General features: G+C 42.2%; 6 protein-coding genes across 6 annotated transcripts; 1 reads left to right on the forward strand and 5 right to left on the reverse strand.

Annotated features, from left to right (window-relative positions):
* Window positions 1-3262: 3262 nt before the first annotated feature.
* On the reverse strand, window positions 3263-3904 carry K444DRAFT_631365 (uncharacterized protein; the record flags this gene model as incomplete). The annotated part of the gene is made up of 1 exon (XM_024883348.1): window positions 3263-3904. One exon carries the CDS (start codon window positions 3902-3904, stop codon window positions 3263-3265), a length of 642 nt encoding a protein of 213 aa, XP_024734909.1.
* Window positions 3905-4775: 871 nt separating this feature from the next.
* K444DRAFT_664792 (uncharacterized protein) lies at window positions 4776-9813 on the reverse strand (the record flags this gene model as incomplete). Its single annotated transcript, XM_024887005.1, has 2 exons — window positions 4776-9309; window positions 9368-9813. The coding sequence occupies 2 exons, from the start codon at window positions 9811-9813 to the stop codon at window positions 5001-5003; spliced, it is 4755 nt and encodes a 1584-aa protein (XP_024734910.1). The 3' UTR covers window positions 4776-5000.
* A 2487-nt stretch (window positions 9814-12300) lies between these two features.
* On the forward strand, window positions 12301-13251 carry K444DRAFT_631367 (bacterial luciferase-like protein; the record flags this gene model as incomplete). The annotated part of the gene is made up of 1 exon (XM_024883349.1): window positions 12301-13251. The coding sequence occupies one exon, from the start codon at window positions 12301-12303 to the stop codon at window positions 13249-13251; it is 951 nt and encodes a 316-aa protein (XP_024734911.1).
* Window positions 13252-13667: 416 nt separating this feature from the next.
* K444DRAFT_664793 (uncharacterized protein) lies at window positions 13668-14141 on the reverse strand (the record flags this gene model as incomplete). The annotated part of the gene is made up of 1 exon (XM_024887006.1): window positions 13668-14141. The coding sequence occupies one exon, from the start codon at window positions 14139-14141 to the stop codon at window positions 13698-13700; it is 444 nt and encodes a 147-aa protein (XP_024734912.1). The 3' UTR covers window positions 13668-13697.
* Window positions 14142-14805: 664 nt separating this feature from the next.
* K444DRAFT_487780 (HET-domain-containing protein) lies at window positions 14806-16743 on the reverse strand (the record flags this gene model as incomplete). The annotated part of the gene is made up of 3 exons (XM_024873149.1): window positions 14806-14975; window positions 15627-15849; window positions 16168-16743. Coding segments are annotated over 3 exons (969 nt in total), but the record flags the coding sequence as incomplete, so codon positions are not given.
* A 746-nt stretch (window positions 16744-17489) lies between these two features.
* Window positions 17490-20091, reverse strand: K444DRAFT_631371 (uncharacterized protein; the record flags this gene model as incomplete). The annotated part of the gene is made up of 5 exons (XM_024883350.1): window positions 17490-17545; window positions 17598-17692; window positions 17919-18583; window positions 18735-19820; window positions 19948-20091. The coding sequence occupies 5 exons, from the start codon at window positions 20089-20091 to the stop codon at window positions 17490-17492; spliced, it is 2046 nt and encodes a 681-aa protein (XP_024734914.1).
* Between the last annotated feature and the right edge of the window lie 3284 nt (window positions 20092-23375).

The raw sequence follows: 23375 nt of genomic DNA on the forward strand, positions 1-23375 counted from the left end.
TAATAATATCTATAAAAACCTTAATAAGAATATTTATAAGAAACTATACTTCCTTTTTAAAATAAAAGCTTTAGTATATAAGGCTATTTAGTTAATTAATAAAGCTATTTTAGAATATATTAAAAATAAGAAATATTAGAATACTAGTATATTTATTAAATTAGATATTATTAAAATACTTAAATATATTAAAACTATTTCGGAACCTAAAGAATTAGTTTTTAAGCTATTATTAGCTAATAATCTTAAAGCTAAATAATATACTTTTAATATTTCCGGAATTCTTATTAAAGAATATTATAATAATAAATCTTTTTCTAGCTTCTATAATAAGTCTAAAAAAATAGCCTCTTATTATAATTTTAGTAATAACTTAATCGGATTCAGCTAGTAAAACTAGAACTAATCTAATAAAGCCTATTACTAGTATTACTAATAAAGCTAATAAAGTTAATATAACTAATTAAGAATCTAATAAAAAAAGAAAATAAGCTAAGCCTAAGACTTCTAATAAATAGTATAAATCTAGATACTAGTTTAAATATAAGGCTAGTAATATATTAGGAAATGAAATAAAGAAAAGCAAAAAAGAAATATTATAACTAAAAAAACTCAAAGAAATATATTTAGAACTAAAAAGAAAAAGATTAATAATATTAATAATGTATCTAAATATTATACTTATAAGATACTAGCTAAATAAAAGCTAATATTTAGTTATTAGAATAATTATACTTTTAAGAAATTATATAATAGTATTTTAGGACTTATTTATAAACGAGAATATTATAAAATTACTAATACATTCCTTAAAGCATTTTATAAAATATATCTTTAGTAATTTACTAATACTTTCTTTATTTATATAATTAATATTAAGCTTATAGATATTTTAAAAGTAATTATTAAGATCTATAAAATTACTAAAAATAAGAAATATATTTCTATTATTTAAATAAATAAGGAAATACGGGATTTCTTTTTAGAAAATAAAAAAATTATAGATTATAAATATAAATATCGGATTTCTAATTAATTTATTCGAATCTATAATTCTAATTTAATACTATAGCTTTTATTTCTGAATTTAGTATCTCTAATCTAAATATAAATAGCCATATCTATAAAAAGAATTACCTGAAATAAATTAAGAAGCTTGAAACCCGAGAGCTCTTAATAGAAAAAATAAAAATATTATAGTTTTATTTCCGAAAAAATAAAGTATTAAAGTATAGAGATTTAGATAATAGCTATTTTACCTTAATCTTTTAATTCTTAATAGTAAATCCCTTAATATAGCTTGGATTTTATAAAGTATTAGCTAAGTATTCTATTTATCTAATTACTTATCTTTAGCTAGTCTAATACTATATTTCTGGAAATATTAATTACTATTAATATAAAGGCAATATTAATAATCTGGCTATTACTAAAGCTCTAAATAGTAAGTTCTTTCTTAGTAAAGAAAATCGGAATATTAGTTATATTTTTTATAGACTATAAAAAAGTAGTTTCCTTTAATAAAAAAGTTCTTAAAAATATTATTTATTTCTCTATTTATAATAATTTCGATTTGGAAGATATAAAAAAATTAAATAAATATCTAGTAAAAGAAGTAAAAAAAAAGTATTTAAATATAGAATACTTAACTAGATAAATAGATATTTTTAGCTAAATAATTTATAAGTCGGAAATTATAATTAAATAATATCTCTCGAATAAATTAATAGTTAAAGAATAATTTAATAATAATTTATTACTCAAAAAGCCTTTTATTATAATTCTAATAAGCCTAGTTACTATTTAGAATAAAATATATAAAAATAGAATCTCCTATAAAATTATTAAAGCTTTTTATTAAAAGCTTTTTCCTTTTATTAAAAGTTAATTTAAGAATACTAAAGATAATACGAAATTCGAAAAAGCTATTTATTTGAAATATACTAGTATAATTTATAATATAATTTGCTATAATAAGCCACCTTAGTATCTAGCTATAAAGGCTAAGATTAACTAATAGTTAAAGGCAAATATTAAGTAATAAGAAGAACTATATTATATTTAATATAAGAATATAGTTAAGCGAATTCGGATTACCTTTAAGTAAGTTCGAGAGTATAAAATAAAACTATTTAAAAGTAATAGATTATATTTTCGGTATATTAAGGAGAAATTAGAAATACTAATAAAAAATGATTCTAACTATTTTATTATTTCGGACTCTGAATAGGGATTTTCTATTAGTTTTTGGTATTTAGGAAACAAGTATAAATAAATGAGAGGTTAGATATAGTACGGCAAGCCGTACTCTATCAAAATTACTTTATTTTAATAGTTTTAATATTTTGGCTATATAATAAAGGCTGGGGCCTTTTGCATGTAACTTGCAGAAATCACATAAGAAAGCTAGCTTTTCTGTAGTTCTAGACAATAATCCCTTCTCCATTTTTAATTAATTGAGCTTTTATATACTGCATACTGTTTATACTTTATTATTTACGCCTTTGATCTTATTGTTTTGCTATCAAGTCACGTTTTGCGCTCTGGTATACTTTATGTGGGTTTTTGTCTTGTCGCAGTTTCCCTCCCACAGTAGTAGAGTTCTATGGTATAATACTTTTAGGGTTTAAAAAATTAAAAGAATCGGAGAGGCGGAATTACCTCCGTCCCCACCCCCGATCTGTATTACTTGAGATCGAGGTTTTTCATACTATTGGATAATATACGATTTTCCAACAAACTGCAATGTGTAACAAAATAATAAAGCCGGTTTGGGTGGCAATTAATTATGTGTGGTGGCTTGACGAATCAACATTCAATTGACGTCCCGTCGAACGGTCCCGCTTAGTCATTACACGGGCCACAGTAGTGAAGTTTACTACTGTGGCCCGTGCACCATCCAGAGGCACAGGCTGGAGGCCATTTTTCTGTAAAGGGGCATACACAATTCGAGATTTTAGCTATTATACCGCTCTAGAGTGCTCAGAAAAACGGAATTGGTTCCGGAAGAAGATTATATCGACTGATTTCCATGAACAACGCTGGCCTACGGTAACTAAGATCAAAAAGGGGACGAGACAATGGGAGTAAGAGGCCGAGTTTTTATTTTGAACAGAAGAGACGCAACTAGTGAGAAGCTCCAACCTCTACATGTGCTGGGAAGGAGTCCTAGTAGCTTGAGGTTTCGTTCGTGAAGTCAATTTTGCTACACCATCCGCGGCCCTCATAAACCCAATGATGTACTCAATCTTGTCTGGCCCAGTCAAGCGTTCAGGCGAGGCTTTGGGGTGGATAACGTCGCCAGGTAGAACAGATCGTCGTGTGAGATTTCTTGAACATCCGGGAAGAACAAGAGTAGACACATGCGAAGGACAAGGAGCTGAACAGTGGGTTTCAATGGGAGAGATTGTGCAGGCCCGACCATGGAGACTTGGGCCTCGATGTTTGCTGTGGCAGCCTCTGCAAGGCTCTCCCATTGCTCAGCCGTGAAGCGAATAAGTTGTCTTGTACTCGTCACAAATTCCTTGTGCCGGTCTGGATCGAGAGTTGTGAAGGCATTATCGATACCAAGGCGACAGCCGAACTCCTGATTTGGTAATGATCTTGCTTGAAAGTCTGGTTTGATAAGAAGCGTTCTGTAATTCTTTACCCCCTCTCGAATGCCGGTTGCTTCTTCTTGAGTTCCTGCCGCAGCCGCTCTAATCCTAGTAGCTGTCTGCTCTCGAGGTTTCGTCTTGGGAATACAGGCTAGCAAAGTAAACACAATTATGAAAGCAAAGATAAATCCAGCTATCCCAGAGTGTGCCCCCAGTTGCTTGGCTTCTTCCTTGGTGAGAGGCCTTGTTGCGATCAACTGAGACCACGACATAGGCTCAGAAGCGTTGGGTTCTGAATGGCATGTCATCGTGGATCTCAAAAGACAATTGATTGGAAATTCATATAGCACGATGTCATGAAATATGATCGTAATTATATATTACTCAGATACTTCCTTTTTCCATCGATCACGAATTCCGTTCTAGAAAGGTCCAAAGAAGTCGCGCATTTGGAACCCACATACCATGAAAACAAAATGCTCACTGATGGCACTAGAAGAAATAAAGTATTAGTTATCGCTAAAACAAGTAACGGAATAGGTCCCATATATATTGCGAGTCGTTTCATTTGTAGGTTTTAAGTAGGACCTACAACCTCACATGCAGAAACTTTCTCGTGAGTACTATAAGCTGGAAATATAGAATATCGTTGAGACACGGAATGCACTATATCAAGTATACTTTAATCCGTTCTAACTATGACCAGAGAACATGTCATGTGACGCGTCTGCTCCACCCATAAAAAAGCATACATCCCCTTTTCCATTTTCAGTTCGACTCGCCCGCAAGCTGAATCAGTCTTGTCCTCACAAAGACACACCCCAAAACATGACCAATTCCAAACTCCCAGCTCTCACAAACAAAAATCGCGGACGAGCCAGGAGATGCCTACTCGGCTATTCCGCTTCGCTTAGCCACGCCCCTTTCCACCACTCGCGGCACAGCCCGCAGGGCTCCCTGCAGGACTTCGCGATGAGACAGCAGGACTTCAGGACTGTAGGCACCAACGACGCGCCTACACACACGCTGAAAAGGACTTTGCTCTCATACCCTCTGCTTTTGTTGATCTTGACTCGATGACGGATAAATTCGCATCACAGCGAGTGGGAAATGTAGCAGATTTTGGTAAGTAAAGCGAATTTTTATTGCTTTCATCTGTATAATGGACTTGTCCATGATCCGGTTGACGGAGGCGGAGAAGTCGAAAAGGAAGCTGACCGTCCTCATTACAGGACCCAAAAACGCCGCCGAAGACCCAACTCCGTAATCATAGTAGACGCTGCGCTGCAGGAACGACAAACGCCAGATGTCATGCAACGCCGCCAAACAACGAACAGAAATACATATAGCAAAGTTCAAACCACCGGCAAAATTTCGTCGTCCAAAACTTCATTATCCCATTAATTAAAACGCAACACCAATCCTCGAGTTCCTTAACGACGACATACCCCCAGGGTACAGCATCATCTTCTCGTCATCGATTTGCAGCACAGCCGCCTCGCGGTTCCTCTTCTGCTGTTTCCTCCTCTCTCGCAAAGGATGTCGTCGATTCATCATGCATTGATTTTCTTCCGAAGCAGCGCCAATCGATGCACTCTCAAGTTCAAGCCGTCGATAAATATCCCTTGGGTGGATGAAAGGAAGTGCTTTCATTGATTCGTTGGCTTGGAGTTCAGGTTGGAGTGCAGATGGAGCTGCGGCGTCCTCCTTCGTCGCAACGCTTTCAGGCATGGGCTGCCTAGATTTGAGCCTAAGTTCCAACTTGTTAAAAGGCGACAGAGGTTCAGCAGATCTTCTTTTGCTTTTCCGATTATGAATGTTCGCGGAAAGCTGCGCCAAGACATCATCCAGGTTCTGAGTCTCCGGCAGCGAAGAAGTAGAGTCGTTGGAAACAATGATCAAGTCCTTTTTAATACGGTCGTACTTGAGCATCGGTCCTGACGAGGTGGACGTCGCTGATGAAGCAAGGGATGGCGAGGAGCTGGATGAAGTGGACAAACTCGATGTCCGAACCAAGTCTGGTGTGGTGACTTGCTGGCTGTCTTCGCTACACCAGCTGAACTTACGAGTGACGACCTCAAGTTGAGCGGGCGCAGATGAAGCACATGACTGTTCTGTTTCCGTAGATACCGTGGAGTTGATATCATCTTCGAACATGGTCTCCCAGCTGAATTTGCGACCGAGCTGCTGCGGCGGAAGGCAAGGAGAAATGGATCCCGCGTCCACTGGCATCCGAACAGTATTGATCTGCTCACTCAACGGAGCTTCGTCGACTTCCATTAGCTTGAGCAACGATAGGCTGTTTTGTGTTCTTTCCAACTTCGGGAGCTCATTGCCCACTGAAACCTCCGGGACCGCTCGTTCAGTAATATCTTGACCAAGATCCCTCGTCTCCTCTTTTATAATCGCACTTCGCAAATCCTTCAGTGCAATATCCCTCATCTGCGCATTACTAATCCCTTCCTCCACTTCCAGATTTATTTTACTCTCTCCCTGTTCGGGAATATCGCCAAGTCCTTGCCCTGCGCCAACATATGCCGTATTAGTCTTCCAAGTAGAGTTTTCAGTTCGGCTAGGACTACTAGGCAACGCAGGTAGATCGCCACGTCGTCGGAACGACACCATGCGTGACATGCCTACGCCGAGTTCTTGGAGGGCTTTGGTAAGGGACGACGATCCTGAGGAGCGTCTATCGCCGTCTAGCTCTGCTAGAGTAGAGGCGTTCGAAACTCGGCTCACTTGACCGATATCGGATGTGTTACTCCAATGTGCTGAACCTGCGGACCCTCGTTGGCGTGCAGATTGGGGAGGAATATCGAAATACCCTGCATTGGGATTGTGCTGCTGATTAGGGGTTGGGAGTTTAACGGAATCCTGTCCTGCTGAGCATGAGTGGTTGGATGCGAAGGTGGGTAAAACGGGAGGCGCCACAGTCCTGGCAGCAGCTTTATCAACAAGTTGATATCTGGTTTTGGGCGCATCGCATTGAACCTTTTTGTCCACCTTCCTCTCACCGTTCATAACGCTTGGAGAAATCGCCTTGCGAAAAGCGCGAGAAAATTCATCGATCTCGCTGCTTTCCGACGGGATCTGACCCAGGGCCCGACTTTGCTTCTGCAAATCCTTACGGCCGCTATCGAGAGGAACTCCCACGGTATCTGAACTCGGAGACAGATCCTTGAAATAAGATGCAGGAACCCAACCCTGCCGCTTACCACTTTGACGAGTCGACGATCCTGCAAAAGTCACTTTAGTTGTTCTTGGACGATGGTCTTCCTTCCGCATTAACTCATCAAAGTCGGTATCTAGTCTCTCCTCGACAACTAGTTTGCCCGAGCCCTCGCCTTGGATGTCATTGAATACCTTGGCTATTACTTCTTCCTTAGGGAGGCCTGCCGAACCGAGGAGCGAGCTGTTTGTCACCCCCGGAGCCAGCAACGATTCGCCGCCTTTGTCGGTCTCGATCGCCGATGCCGAAGACCTTTCTGCGGGGTAATGGGCCACCAGTGGAATCCCTCCCGGCCTTGCGACAAACTTTGGAATGGCGACTGTCAACCATTGTTTTCTGGGTGTAGTCTTCGGTAGACCAAATTTTTCCGTCGTCCTGATCGATGGCAGCCTAAGCGAAGTGATACCTTGACCCTCACCGTCGTCGTCGATCGTCATGGAGACCCTGCTTATTGTGGAGGCTCTACTTATTATGGAGGCACTGCTCGGACTCTGTTGGAGAGCTGCCTCTGGAGGTGTAACTGGCAACGAGGTATCCATAAGTTCACTTGGCCTCGAGGTATCCATAAGTTCATGTACTTGTCTACCTCCAATTTCGTGGGCGAGGAGTATTCGAGAAGCTGGCACCCATGCTACTGGTGCAGGCTCAACGTAATCCGTCTTTTCGTCATTTGGCCATGAGACAGTGGTAGTTGGGGGAGATGGCTGATATACTTGTGGAGTTCCCCGACTGAGACCATGTTGAGGATTTGTGCGAAGCCAAGTATCAACGCTGTAACGCCACGGGCGAGGATTACGATCGCCAGGTTCCTCATAAGCAGGTGGATTGCTGGAGGCTGCCTGAGCCAGAAGAAGTCGGCGTTGGCGCCGCACACCACGCAAGAATGGAAACGAGTTGTTATCACCCTCGTCACTAGCTCTCTTCTGAAATCTCGCCTTTGACTTCTTTAGCTTGAAGAATTGGCCTTCGCTCCTCGGCCAAAATCCATTGCCAAATCTGGGTCGTGAGGGTGACTCTGTATCTTCGGTGTCTCGAGGCGTGACGGGCCTTTCCCGCAGAGTGCCTAAGAACCGAACCACTCTCCGTGCGAACGAACGCTTCGGTGTAATCCTAGGACGAGATGGCGAGGAACTGATGCGGTCGTCCCCATACAAAGACCCTGCCTCGTCGTTGCCATCACGGTTAGTGAGGGACGAAGCAACGACCTCCTTCCCAGAGTCCAAGTTGACTCTTTGATATAGGCTTAGCTTGGCCTGAAAAGTCTGTAGTGGCTTTTTGGTAGTTGTGTTGCCTTTGGGGGTGTCCTCTTCCTTGATCGTGGGGAGGTTAGTAGGGAGTTCGGTATCCTCACCAGAACTCGCAGCAGGTATCTGTGGCCTTCTCCAGTCCACAGAAATTTTCCCTCCAAATACCTCCGGACACAATTTTGGGTGCTTCACAATGAACTCTACCTCATTCTCCGGGTGGTAATATGAGAATCCCTTGGAAATTTTCCGACGCATCGCCTCAGCATCAAGACGATTACTATAAGCATCGTAAATAGTAGCCAGAAGCCCAAGAGTCTCATTGCACTCTGTTTCGGACGTCCTTGGAAAGTCCCGCTTCAGCCTTCTCTTCCCGTAAAGTGCCTGCGTACACACAACGATAGCTTTCTCAAAGCGTCTCTCTACGAGATTTGCGATTGCTAATGCGTGGAGAAGATTGCAGACGATTGGATCAAAGTTGATCTTGGACTTGGCAATGCTGTTGACCAAGGGTTCTGCAAGCTGCCATTTATGCTGGAAGAAATAGCAAATTGCTAGTTGGATCTGGAGTTGCTTGAATTCGGAATCTTCTGAGGTTGATCCCGTACGCCTTTGGATCGCCAGCTCAAGCATGGATTGTGCTTTGGCAAATTCCAGATTGAGCATGCTGTCCTGTGCTACTTCTCCGTGTCCGCTTAATAAGTACGACTGGAACTCGGCCTCATGAGCTCGCTCCTCATTATCATCTGCCGTCTCTGACATGTTTGACTCAATCTCATGACTGTCTTCGGATGGGTCCGCTAATACTGGATCTGGGGTGGCAGGCCGGACTATCGATACTGCTGCGGAGCTGGGGATGCGTTGAAGGGGCTTGCGCTGTCGCCGCAGGGTCAGACGCCGCTGTTGCTTGACCCACGGATCAATTTGCTGTCTTTTATTAGGAGTGAAGTTCAATCCCCCTCTGATGCTTATGGCTGTATCCGACTGAAGATTCCCGAATAATGTTCCATTGAAGATTGTGCTAGCAGTCGAGCTGGCGCTGGAGTGGAAACTCTGTGCTACTCGAGTCAAGTTCTTCAGATTATAGGCGATACGACGGTCAGATGGATCTTCCAGCATCCGAGAAAACCCGTCGCTGTGGTATATGGCCGCTTGACGAGACTGATTAATGGAGATCTTTAGCATTTCCAGTTCATATAGGATCTTCTCTTGGGTTTCATTTCCTCGCAGTGAAAGTGTGCTGCTCGGCTATCAGAAAATCGGGATGTCGTAATGCGATTTGGAAGAAAGTAACTGACACTTGTATAGCAGAGAGCATGGTTTGAAGAGCCCAATTGGACTTGTGAATTTTCTCCTCGAAGCCCGTAATGTCTCCCGCATATATGGTCAAGTCCATTGTGACTTTCATTCTTCTGAATCTACCTGAGGATTTAGCTACCGCCTTGATCTGGTTAATGAACTTAGCAAGCTCGTCCAGGGTTAGCTTGCAATCCTCTAGCGAGAGCTGACTTTGCTGCCACAGGTCCACGTCCATGGAGGCGAGCGAGAGAGGTCCACGGCATTTTTTAAGAGTTCCTTCTACTGCTTCAAGAAATTTGATCAGTCTTGACAATTGGGTTGATAGAGCTGCGACTCTCGAATCGGCATTGCGAAAGGTTGCGACGAATTCGTGGAGAGCCGCAGACACCGTAGCAGCTGCTTGTATCAACGTGATCGTCGAGGTCGCGATCGAGAGGGGATCCATGGTGGGCTGATGTGCGGACGAGGTTCAAAGCATCAATGCAGTCAACTACGAATCAATCCTTCCATTGAGCATTCACGATGTGAAGAGGTTTCTTGCTCCCCAAGGCTTGCACATCCGAACCTCATGTGGTCAACTACCGGCGTGCACAAAATTCGTATGCCTGGGTGCGACACTTTCTGCATTGCTGCAGGCCATCCAAGGTCTCAGGCCCTGGAGAGCCTCACTGGCCCTGTGGGGGGAAGGGGAAGCGATCATGATTGGGCCTCGGTGAGCAGATTCAGCCTTGGGGTCGACGAGTCAGTGGTCAGTTGCATCGCTGACCGAATTGTGCCAATCAGAACAGCCCGATAGTGCTGCGCCTCGTTCTTAACAGCTTGGCTTACTATCCCCCCCTTGAACAATTTCGAGTGGGTCCAAGGATAACACCACCCAAGCACTGGCCATGTCAAGGGCCTTCAGCGAATAGTACTTCTCACAAGCACCTGATATTCCCCAACTCGGGAATATAAACGAGGTTTCAGGGTGGCGTTACCCAGGGACCCACTCGAAATTGTTCATGGGGGGGATAGTATGAGTGGGTTCTCAACGTCGCTGGCCAGTGGACGGAAGAACAGATTTCCCATCACGAACATGGGCAATTGTGAGTCGCGCCTGGGCATGGGATGGTGCCTGTCGATTGTCGATGCATTCTGTGAAGTGTGGGGAAGGCGGGGGGGAAGGAGGTGAAGAAAGTCATGTGACTCTAGACCTTGCCAGATCAGGCTAGAGCTGAAAGGCAGATGAGAAGCGACGAGAACGACTCAAACGAACTTCAACCTAGACACAACAAGCAGGTGGTATGCAACGAAACACTGCCAACTCTATCGCACCCCAAGATTCTTTGATCTGACTTGAACCTGCTTTCTGGCTTCTGCAAGTGCACAATGGAGCATGGCTAGCAAGGGATTCTGGCCACGCAACCGAGCAAGACCTGCGAACAGATCACAAGAAACGGTGGAATTAGCACATTGGAGCAGAGCTTCCTTCAGCAGAGATCCGATTTCGCGCCTCTACTGTGTAGAGAATATCGCCACGGAACAAGCAGGTCGAGAGCTACTATTGAAAACGAATGACGGGCTACAGTCAAACATATACGAGGCCTCCCAAAAATGGATGTATCCTCTCGAAGATCGTAGAAACAACGAGCATTTCATCCAGCGCACAAGGAATACAATTTACCAATATAAATATCCCAGCAGAGCACAGTTGGAGGTCTTGACGGTGCTCAATTCGAGGATGGCCCGTAATATCATGATGCGTTGAGTTGGTGTGGATATACTGCAACAATAATTCGATGCTGAGGTGCTGTCATATAGAAGAGAACCATGACGAAAAATCGAATGAGCATAAAGAACCGGTGGTTCTACAAGCGAGGTACCCTTCAAAGTTGGAAGCTCGGCCAAAGTATGGGGTTCCTACTCTTGGCTCCCTTCCAGTCTTGGTGGACGCAAGTCAAGCTGCTTGATATCATATTCCACTTATCTATAGTCTTTTTAAGGTCTCTCTTTGAGTATAATGTTCCATGTACTTCACTTTCACATTTGCTCTTTTGTAGTATTATGCTTGCTTGAAACCCCGTTCAACAAGTAGAGGCTACAATGTGAGCTCCCTGCTTCTCGAGCTTCGAGTGCTTACGCTATTCCAATTTCTATCTATCACTACCGCCTTTTCAATTCTTGGGCGATGTGTGTAAAGACAGTGAATTGCTACTGCTGGACTGCTCCACATAGTCACTCTGCGCATTATTCGGAGAATCACAATTCCATACCTCGTGCACCTAGAAAATCTCTTCGTTGCATTACAGTATCCCGTCTGGCACAACATGGACCTGCACCCGCCCCCTCTGTCAAGAATCAAGGCTGAATGGTCGAAGCTTGAAATATTTCTCCGTACTGCACCTCAGCGTATACCAGGTACTTTAGAGATGCCATTTTCCAGGTGTTCCGCAGAAGATCAAGGTGCAAGGCTTGCAAAAATTCAATATGTGTAGTACTTGCTGATAGTGATGAGCATAGCGGCGGTACTGAGTTCTGCGTGCACCCCGTACTTGTACTTTGAGTTGGTCAATAGATCATAACTAGCAGTGCAATGCAACATCTAGACTTGAAATTCTGTCCTGCTTCGTGTTCGGATAATTGATGAGGTTAAATATACTGTATTTTATGAACAGAAGGCAAGCAAAATGTCTTCCCCACCCTTGCATCCACATGCATATTCCCAAGTTGGGCCATAATGGCGTGCTCGGCAGCAACCCCGAAAACGGCCCTTGGCTTTCAGATCGACATTAGCCATCGTTAACACGCAATAGTCTTACAATAACTCCACTCTTGAAGCTGCATCTCAACTTGACCAACTATAAATCAGGAAGTGTGAGCTCTTGAACGCCCGAGTGCAGCTTGCGATGAAGGATTGAGGGACTCACATTTTCCAATTCCCAAAAGAAAAACCATGGCAGCAGCCACCAAATCGATTCTGCTCATCTCGACAATGCACGTTCTCTGCGGACCTCTCCACCCTCTCCATATCGCCAAATATGGCGCAACGCTAGACCACATCGCCAAAGGCCGATGGGGAATCAACATCGTGACCGGCCACCGTGCCATCGAGCACGAAATGTTCGGCCGCCAACGCATCGAGCACGACAAACGGTACGAGATGGCAGGGGAGCTATTCGACGTAGTGAACAGCCTATGGGGCGAGACAGAGAACCTCACATATGAAGGAAAAGTCTCACCCTGGCGGTTAGAAAACGTGTGGATAAAGCCTAAACCACTTTACGGACGGCCAGTGCTGGTAAACGCCACAGGCTCAACAGCTAGCATCGACTTCGCAGCCACGTATTCTGACCTTATTTTCATCACATCCCCGGGAGGAGCGCATATCGACAGCGCACTGGACACGCTGCCAGAGCATATTGCGCTTATAAGAGCAGCAGCTAAAGCCAAAGGCCGCACGATCAAGATTTTGATTAACCCTATCATCGTATCGCGTGATACACCTGAGGAAGCAGAGGCTTACGCGCAGAGTACCGCGGATGGAAAGCCGAAGCAAGATAGCAAAGCAACATTCGGCAACACTAATGCAAAGGCGTGGGATAGCGACGCTCATGCCTGGCGAGGCAGGAAAGATAATAGACATAAGCAGGGCCTGGGCCTAGGTGGGAATATTGAAATTATTGGTGATCCGGAACAGGTTGTGGATCAGTTGGCTAAGCTGCACGAGGTGGGGATTGATGGGGTGCAGCTTAGTTTTTATGATTTTAGAGCGGATTTGGAATATTTCGGCAAGGGGATTTTGCCCCTTTTGAAAGAAGCGGGGTTGAGGGTCGAGCCTGGTGTGGAGGTTGAAGGGAAAAGGAGAAAGAGGAAGGGGGATGATGAGAAGGATTTGAATAGATGAGGTTAAAAGGCTAGGAAGAAGCGCTGAAGCTGAAAAGCGTGCTATGCTGAACTTGATACACTACTCGACATTCCTCAAAATTTGAAGGCATTGAAAAATTCCCAATAACGCCTAGGGTGTGAGGGAGTGGAGGATAATACTACAAGGAGAGGTACCAAATTGAGATGAGATTGAAGATAGGACACTTGCATTCAATATCATCTCAGAAGTCCTTTTTTTTCACTTTCAGAAGCGCTTCTTTTACCACGTATAAGCATGTTCGGAGTAGATGAACAATACATTCGAATATTTATTTCATATTCGGATAGCATTGATAATTAATCTAAAATTTTGCCCTTGTTTGTCTGTTCGCAGTCAGCTCTTGTCAACCAGAGAGTCCGATGTTCATTCATCTTCTCCTCATCCTATATCATAGGGTCAATCTTGAAATCAGGCTCTTCTATCCTCTACTTCTTCTCCCACATCTCCTTTGACCATACCCCCAATTTCCCCATCCACTCAATCATCCTCTGACTATCCACAAAATCATACTGCTCCACCACCTGCTTCCCATCCTCCGTCATCTTCAGCAATATGACATACTCATTCTCATATTCTCCCGCATCAGCGGTCGCCTTTGCATCCACAGACAACGCGACCTTCTTGCTAACGTCGTCGACTACGGCATCTGTGATCGTAGCCAGGTACGTGTGCAAGATCTTGAAGACTTCCACGTTGAAGGTGGCGTATTCATCATTGTTGCGGTCAGGACTCTTGACAGTAGGTGGTCCGGCGCGGTGAACACATGTGGGTGCACACAAGGCTAGGATTTTTTCCAAATCCCGGTTGTTGTGAGCGTCGAGGTAGGCGTGAGCCGTTTGCAGGAGTTGGTCGCGGAGAGACGGAGACATATCGTTGGATGTAAGACAAGAGATAGATCTTACTTAAAATTCTTGACGTCTAAGAAACGGGAATGATGGGAAGAATTAAAGCGACTCGAGAGCGAATAAATCAAACCCTATAAAGTAAGCTAACGAATGTGGCTAAGTCTAGTCTAGCACATATCCCGCTGATCAGTAAAATGACATCGCAATTCATCCAATAGTATGCCAGATTCCCACCAGGATATAGCAGGCAGATTGAGAGAATACTGTGGAAAAGTCGAACTAAGATCCAGGTAGAGCGCACTAGAGGGGGAAGTGGAATTCAAAGCCTCGAGTTCCGGTACAGGAGAGATGCGAGCTGGGACGATGCAGAAGTGGTCATGTTGAGCGGCTAGAAATGCCAAAGGGAGCAGCAAACTAAATGAAAAGTTCGATAAAGATGGATGGCCCAAATTGAGATGGGAAAAGTGTGCTGCTAGTTGAAGGCTCTCACAATTTGGGTCAACAGGATTTTTTTTAACAGCAAACACGACCTCCTCCCAAGACCTCCTACTCCAAATCTAGTTTACTACCTTTATTCAAAACTGACCTCTATTTCTTTAGTGGGACAGCTATGCAGCCCAACTTAAATAAGATGTATATCCATCAGCTTCACCTCTCCTGACTTCAAGTGGTCTGTCCAGTCTACGCCCATGATGCCATATACAACACAAGCTCCCACTACTTGATACGCCTGGCCTTTCTTCCGAACGAGCATTGGATATTGGCATCCGGGCAAGATGCAAACTTCATCACCTTCCTGAATTCCATTTGGCCCATAACCAACATGACCTGACCGGGTAACAAAAACGGCTTTTTGTTCTAAAACTTCCAACATCGTCCCGGCGAAAAGTGTCCCCGTGAAGTGGTCATCATGACCTTCAGGGTTCTTCCAGGATAGCTCTTCATACTCGGAGGCTTGACTACCCCAAAACCCCATTAGAAGTTCTTGCTGTGATACCACCAAAAGATTTGAAGGCCCGCCTATCCTGTCACACTGAGAGTGAAGATGATCCACGGTACCCATAGTTGCTAGAAACCATGCAACACCGGGACTATCTGGCCTTAGGTCAAGCATATCCCTTACTATGCTCGTTTTAAGTGAAGGGTAGCGACTATCAACATTCTTGCAGAAGGCTTCGAACCGAGGATGCTGGTAATTCTTTGCTTTTGCTATAGAAGCAACCCAAAGCACGAAGCCTGCCGCATTTCTGTAGAAGTCCCTGCGAGTCATCTCTTGAAAGGAGATTTATTTTATATGCGTACTCGCAATATGTTACGAGGTATAGTCGGCAAAGAGTCGAAAGAAAGCTTGAGCAAGTGGGATTCCACTGGGATGCACCCCGTCGCAGTGGCGAACTACGAAGTCCCACAAGGAGATAAGGTCGTAAGAGTCGCTTGATGAGTTATTGTTGTGCAGGTAATGTGATCCAGTGAGCACCTTCTGCACAAAATCAAAGCCCTGGCGCCAACCGCTCTTTGTAACGGCAGGCATATGAACCCGCACGAATGAGTTCACAGTGTCGAGGAAAGCCCCCTGAGTCGATAAGATCATGGGATCCAAGGTGCTACTGATTGTAGTGGAGGCGGCTGAATCCGCACTTCTCGTGCAGTGACTATAGTCCCTGAAACTACCCTCCAATTCTTTATATGAGTAGTCGACAGCCCAAGAAGGTAGGCCAGGGATTCTGTCTGTCTTTCGCAAATTCAACCCAATACCATTTGAACCATCGAGCAGCAGTTGTTTCTTTTCGTCGATGACATGACGCAGAAATTCGACATAGACCTGCGCAGTTGGCTTTGCATAGTCGGGAGTTAACTCCCCCGTTGAGCCGGACATGCCCAGAACGCCATAAAGCTTATCTCGCGGATCAGTTGAGTTGCATCCACGACAGCGTTTGAGCAGCCTCGGCAGATCTGTTTCGTGAAGACCAGCTACTGACAATGCTGGAGGCCGTGGAAGTTCAAATGGCGGAAACCTGAGACCACCAATTTCGCCTATACGATCTGTAACGATCTTTAAAATATCCCATAGGCTTTTGAAGTAGATGATCTTTTGGAATGAAACTTGCTGTTTACCGCAGACTATAGTAGCGTTCGATGACAAAACCAGCTCTTGTACTGTCCACACTCGCCGCCAGTACGGCCTGCTCAGAAACGATTGAAGAGGATCGAATATAGATCCGGTTAATGCCTGGGTGAGTGGCATTTTGATACTTTCCTCTGTGACGAGCTGAGAAACATATTCGACTGGATCTTCGACTTCAGCCAGTGGCTTATCCATTTCGACCGTCCAGTTCTGGATTATCTCAATAGCAGCATCTGTATCCGCATTTCCTTCCCCTAGCCAGGCGTAGACGAGCTGGGCACTCGAATATATGGCTCCCATCATGCCCACCTGGCTACTACGTTCATCGATGTTACTTTGGTCGATGCATATAGCATCAACCCAGACAATGATCGTTTCAGCCTTTCCTCGCATTTGGCGGAGTGCCGCGTGGAGACTAGTTGTAACCAATAACTCTTCGTTATCCAGAGATATCAGCTCCGTGACCATTGGATCTCCCCACATGTAGCTAAGGGCGTTGAAACAAGGTTTGTCATTCAACGAAACAGTCAGGAGGCGGCACTCGATGTCTTTGATAGGATCAGAGGCAGGTTCAATTTGGAGTAGCCGAATCTCGCGTCGGCTGTATCGAAGTGGTTTGTAGGTTGATGATATTGCGCAGAAGAACGGCATTGTTGCTATTTTCTGCTTTTACCGTCGGGCGGCCTGTGGTTAAATTGGATACTGAAGAATTTGAGATCTGTGATATCCGTCGTTGAGTCCAGCCTGGTGTGGCATCAGTCTATTATCGCGCGGAGCACAGTGGGCGTAGGTTTTTGGGGAAGACAGAAGTCTAGTGTCGTCGGTACAAATCCCTGTAGAAAACTTCAGCACCAGTACATCTTTGTGCTTAAAAGGGTAATGATGCGGTAGCGTCGAAGGCGAAGATCATGAAGATGGCAAGGGGGTTCATCGGAGGCCGATGATTTGACACGGCTGAAGTGATTGCAGCCTAATCCCTGCCGGAATATCCTTTTTCCGACTATGGCTCGAGTAAGTAGACTCTATTATTTAACAAGGACGATAGAAGGTGCGAAATAAAGTGCGACAATCTTATCTTGTAAATTTTAGAATCTTGAAATTTATTATCATATAAATAAAAGTTATTACATGCTACCTTTGTTATTTATTGCAGCCTCGAGCAGACCTAATTGGAAAAGAAGTCTATCAACTGCCACTAAACACTATGGGAGGCTCAGGCTACTTCCTGCGGCCACTCCATACAGCACTTAGCTGAGGGCCGACTCTTCAAAAGTGAAATCTATAACAGCCTCGAAATCGATGACTATCAAATTGTTAGTCAACGCAGCAGTATCCTTTAGTGGGTGTCTCCCTACCTCGATGACCATCAACGCCGTCTTTTCTGTATCGGAAAACCTTCAGAGTTTTTGATATGAGATCACAGTGATCCCTGACCAGGAAGCAACGAGGTCTGAGCTCTAAGCAGGTAAGACTTAAGCAACTTGAGGCGATCTCGTAGAACTCACTCGTTTTAAATCAAAATACCTGGGCCTGATGCATTCCTCCTGATACTATGCTTACGAGCCATGCCATTTTGGCGATCTCCACCATCTCCGTCATAATTGGAGTCTACGGATTCCTGGAGCTGTACTGAGTTAGCCAAATTCCACATATATGGATGTTGAAGCAGAACTTACTTTGGGAAACTTTGAATTGTGTTCACGACAGCGGTAGTCGACGCGTCGTCAACACTCGTCGACGAACTTTTAGTCTTATTCGTCCAGCTTCTGGCAAGCCAACTGATGGTCCCCGGGCTCGCCGCTTTTTTAGATGAAGTTGAGGAAGAGCCGAACTTATTGAGGGACTTTGATGTAAGACTTGGTCTCTGAGATGAACCTCCAGGTGGAACAATATCGTCGCTGGGAATGATGTCCGGATACATAGGTGGTTTTGGATTCAAGAACTCGTCGACGCTAGTTCGTGAATCGTAATCTTTGGATTTTTGCGGCCTGCTTTGGTTTTTGTAAGGGGAAGGTGTGGACGTGGCCGACAATGGACGATTAATGAGGACGTTCGGAGCACTCTGTTGGCGTTGCGGTCCGTCGGGCTTCATACTCCTCGTCAAATCTTGAAAGCTAAGCCCGCTGCCAAGTTCCTGCCGCTCTCGACGCGCCGACAGAGCGGCACGCGCCGACCGACTATTAGTCATAGCCAAGCTTTTTATGCTCTCACTAGGTGTCCAATCTACTGTCGGAGGGGAGTCAGGTCCTGCAAAGATAGCATCCCAGTTGTGACTATCGTCAATTCCTGAGGTAGTCTTTGCTTCTGGAGGAGGTTGAGACACAGCCCCGACTTCCTGCCGCTAGACGAGGCAATCGACTGTTAGTCTCAGTGAAGCTTTTTATCCTGTCTCCTGGTGTCAAATCTGCTGTCGGAGGGGGGTCGACATCGTCGAGTCCTGCGAATATAGCATCCCAGCCGTGATCATCGTTGACTTTGGATTCATCCATTACCTGACGTTGTGAAAAGCTTTTCACGGTCTCCTCAGGTGTGGTTGCTCTCACAAGGGAGTCAGCAAAAGGATCCCAATCGTCATTGTAATTTTCAGAGGCGGTCTTTGTCTTTTGAGGAGGTTGGGACTTGAGCCTGTTGTCGACTTTCCGCGGCTGTCGACGCGGAGATCGATTGGCAGTGTCAGCAAAGCTTTTCACGGTCTCCTCTGGTGTTGACTTTGCTATCGCAGGGGAATCGGAAAAAGGATTGTGGTTTTCGGAGACAGTCTTTGCCTCTGGGGTAGGTTGAGACGCATTGACAGAATTTAAACGTGTGAGCCTCTCGTCCTTTGGCCTGGAAGGGTTTCGCTCTTCAAATTCGGCCAAAGTAGCTGTATATGCGTCCTCGTCGTCTTTATTGCCGTCTTGGCGACATACACGTATGAGAAGGTCGAGAGCTTTCTCTACTCCGCGTGAGCCCTTGCTGCCTAGCTTCCAGTAGCCTTTCAAGGCACGTCTACCATATAACATGGCTTCCGAATACGCTTCGTTCGCAAAGAGCACCTCCGCCAGGGAAAATGTATAGTACAGGACCTCATCAATGTCTTCTGGATTGGGTGGATTTGTAACTCTTTCCATGAGGAGAGACTGAGCTGCTTCCAATTTCCTTTGGCGAGAAAATGCAAAGGTTAGAAGTGGGGTGACTTCTGAGTTGATACTCAACCAGCGCTTCGCAGGAAGGGAAGGTCTAATAGCTTGTAGCCTGTTGAGACAACTCAAAAAATGGCGCTCGGCAGCTGGGAAATCGTTTTGTTCGAGCCTCTGCTTGCCGCGTTTCAACAGAGCAAGCATGGTTACTTCCTCTAGTTCAGTATCCGAGTCGACTGGGTCGTCTTCAGCTTCAAAGCCTTCCTGAACGGAGGAAAGAGGTGCACCAATAGAAGGCCGTTGAGAAGTATGGGATTGCGAGCCCTGCGGGTCCTCGAATTCGAATACCGTGCTTGAAGTTGCCCATCTTGACAACATTTCGCCAGGCTGTGATGGGAAAACGTCTCCAAACTCTGAACCATACTGCCTAGAATTGTGCTCTGCTGTGCCATTGCCTACCTGCAGATTTTCAGAGTCAGCATTTTCACCTGGTTGAGATGGGAAGTACTGTTTGAGAGACATTTCTCAGTCACTAGTACCCTTGTAATGCAGTTCCACCTTCGACACAGAAGATTGGTGAACCTACGATTGTGGACGCAGATGAGACAACGCCCGCTGATGAACGAATGGAATTTTCCAGATTACTCAAAACGCGGATATCGTCTTTTGTTTTGGTGGGTTGAACAGATTTCTGGAGATCTTCAATGCTGGAATGGATGTCACTGGCCATCCGCCGAATAGTGTTGTTCAGGTCATCTAGATTGGGGGAGATTCTATCTGCTGATTCTTGCAGAGTGACTTGATTCCAGCTGATCCAGGGTCAATATGGTCTTAGAGCTAGAAGCTTGCTTATCAGACTTACAGGGCTACTGTCTGAAGGGAGAGCTGCAAAGTCTCTCGATATGGTCAGGTTTGTTGTTAATAGATACTGATTTCTTCCACGGCGCTTTTTAACCGCAAGTGCTTTCGAAAGGACGAACAGTCTTAGTAGCCTTTACTGAGGCCATTAGCGGGCTAGTCGACAAAACCGAGAAGCGAAAAGTGATTTTCTGATTTTTTTGATTTTCGCGCCCGCACCCCCCTATACCTTACTTAAAAAAAAAGTATAGTATATATGCCTTATTCTCGACTACTCCTAGCCCCCCCTTAGCTTGCATAGTCCGTAAGGCAAATCCCATGAATTACGAGGCATATCTCTATCTCCCTTACTCTCTATATCCTCTATACTACCTATATTACTCGAATTATCTATATCTCCTTTATTTCCTTCTCTTCTAGTATCCTTACCTTCCTCTGCTATAACCTCCTTCCCTATTGCCTTCTAATCTTATATCTGTCTTTATACTTGCTTTTTATATCTTATAGGCAGTCGAGGCTTTAGTATAAAGGGTTTTATAGATATAGAATAAGGCTTTCCAGACTTAGTAGAATTAGTATTAAGTTAATAGAAAGTATAGACTTTACTATTATTATTATATCTATAATTTATATAAGCGCTATTAAATTCGCCTTCTATAATTATATAATATTTAAAAGAGCCCTTTGGTCTCTTCTTATTATTATAAGTAATATAAGCTTAAGAGAATTTAGTTCTATAAATATATACTAAACTTGCCTCTAGATTTGCCTTATCTTTCTCTAATTTCTTTAGCTTCCTACCCTAGTATAGCTTTATTTCTCTAACTTTAGTCTTATTATTAATTTACTTTACTATTTTAGTAGTATTATTAGATAGTATAAGGAAATTAAAGTATTATTATAAAGAAGAAAGAAAAGATTATATATAAGAATGAAATTAAGTAATAAAAGAATTTATTAGTTAAATATATTAATAGAAAAGAATATTATAGACTAAGTCTGAATTATTAGAGAATATATTATAAATATTATTTTTCCGCTTATTTATAGCTTTATTACTTTTTCTACTACTTTTGCCTTTATTAGAGCTATTATTTAAAGCTATATTTAATATATCTTTAATAAAAAAGAGCTTTAATAATAGTATTATATATTAGAATTAAAGTTATTTTCGGAAAAAGATTAGAATTAAAGTTAAAGCTAAAGTTAAAGCTAATATAGCTATATCTTTATTATTTATCTTTAGAATTGTTGGTATAGCTGTTCCTCTGGGAGTCACGTGCGTAGTCACGGGACACGGGACACGGGACATGGGCAATGGGACATGGGCAATGGGACATGGGATACGGGACATGGTCATGTGACCTCGCGTCCCATTGGTGACTCGACCAGTAGACTAGACCCCTTTAGGCTTAGCAGATTTAGGGATCGCATATTAATACCACGATACTGCGATCCCTACTTCTGAACAACAACTTCACTAACCTTACGCAAATAGCACTTCCACGCCTACGTAACGGTGCCATGCATTACTGGTGAACCGACAAGAATATAAAAATATATATTTAATATAATTATTTAAACCCGAATAAATTTATAATAAATAAAACCTAAAAATAGAAATATTAGTATTTAATAGCCCTAAATTAAGTATATTTAAATATAAAAAAAATTATAATTTTAAGTATTATAGTTATAAAAATAAAAATAAAAATAATCTTTCTTTTACTAATTTATAAAAGCTGAGATATACTAATAATAATTAAACTATATTTAATTTATATAATTAGCTAATTTACTTTACTAATTATAAATAATTCGAGGTAATTTAAATCTTCTTAAATCTTTATATATAGTTTATTATATAAACTTCTATATATTTATATTTAGTAATACTATAATTATAATTTTTAGATAAAAAGAATTTCTTTATTCTAGTATATATAATTATATTTATTTCTTATTTTTTAAATATATAGTTATTAAATTAGAAAGACTTAAGAATTCTAAATAATACTTTCTCCTAAAAAATATATATTTTTAATAAATAGTAAAAGTAAATATAGAATTATATAATAATATAACTATTCTATATTAGTAACTTTATTTTCTATAAAACTATAATTCTATTTTATTTTTATTCTAAAACTTCTATTTTTCTTTTATATTTTTTCGATTTTACTATTAATACTAAAAGCTTTTATTCTTTACTAATACCTTCTCTATTAATATCTTTATTAATACCTTTATTAATACCTCTATTAATACTAAGAGCTAGTATCTAATTACCTTATAACTTTTCTTTCTTTCTTTTTATTCTTCTTTATTTCTTCTCTGAATTCCTTTTCCGAACTCCTTCTTCTTTAATACTTCTTTTATTAATACTAAAAGCTAGTATCTAATTATCTTAAAACCTTTCTCTTTTTCTTTAAATCTTTCTAAATTCCTTTTTTAAATCCCTCTTTTAAACCTCTTCTCCTTTAATACTTCTACTAATAATATTAAAAGCTAGTATTTAATTACTACTTCCGAATTACTTTTATCTAGAACTTCTATACTATAAGTCTTTAACTTACTTATTTCTTAGAAAGCTAAATTTTAGATCTTTTTTTTTTTTTCTAATATCTTTTCTCTTCTTTTCTAATACCTCTTATATCTTTAGGCCCTTTAGAAATATCCTTTCTTAAACTTCTAAAAAAGAGGCTAATTTCTATTTAGATTTCTCCGAACTTTAATACCTTCTCTTCTTTTCTAATATCTCTTATACCTTTGGGCCTTTTAGAAGTATTCTCTTTCGAACTTCTAAAAAAGAAGCTAATTTCTATTTAGATTCTTTCAAACTTTAATATCTTCTTCCCTTTTCTAATACCTCTTATATCTTTAAACTCTTTAGAAGTATTTTCTCTCGAACTTCTAAAAAAGAGGCTAATTTCTATTTAGATTCCTCTAAACTTTAATACCTCTTTTTCTTCTTTAATATTTATAAAAGTCTTTAAGCTATTACTAAATACCCCTATTTTTTATCTTAGAATATATACTAACTTATTTTTATAGAAAATAGTCCTTTTCTCTCTAATCTCGATTTCTTTAATATATATTTCTTGTTTTTAGGCTATTTAGATATCTCTCTATTTACTTTTATAAAATATATACTAA

This window comes from Hyaloscypha bicolor (assembly GCF_002865645.1).
Source record: "Hyaloscypha bicolor E unplaced genomic scaffold K444scaffold_107, whole genome shotgun sequence".
Taxonomy (NCBI): Eukaryota; Fungi; Ascomycota; class Leotiomycetes; order Helotiales; family Hyaloscyphaceae; genus Hyaloscypha; species Hyaloscypha bicolor.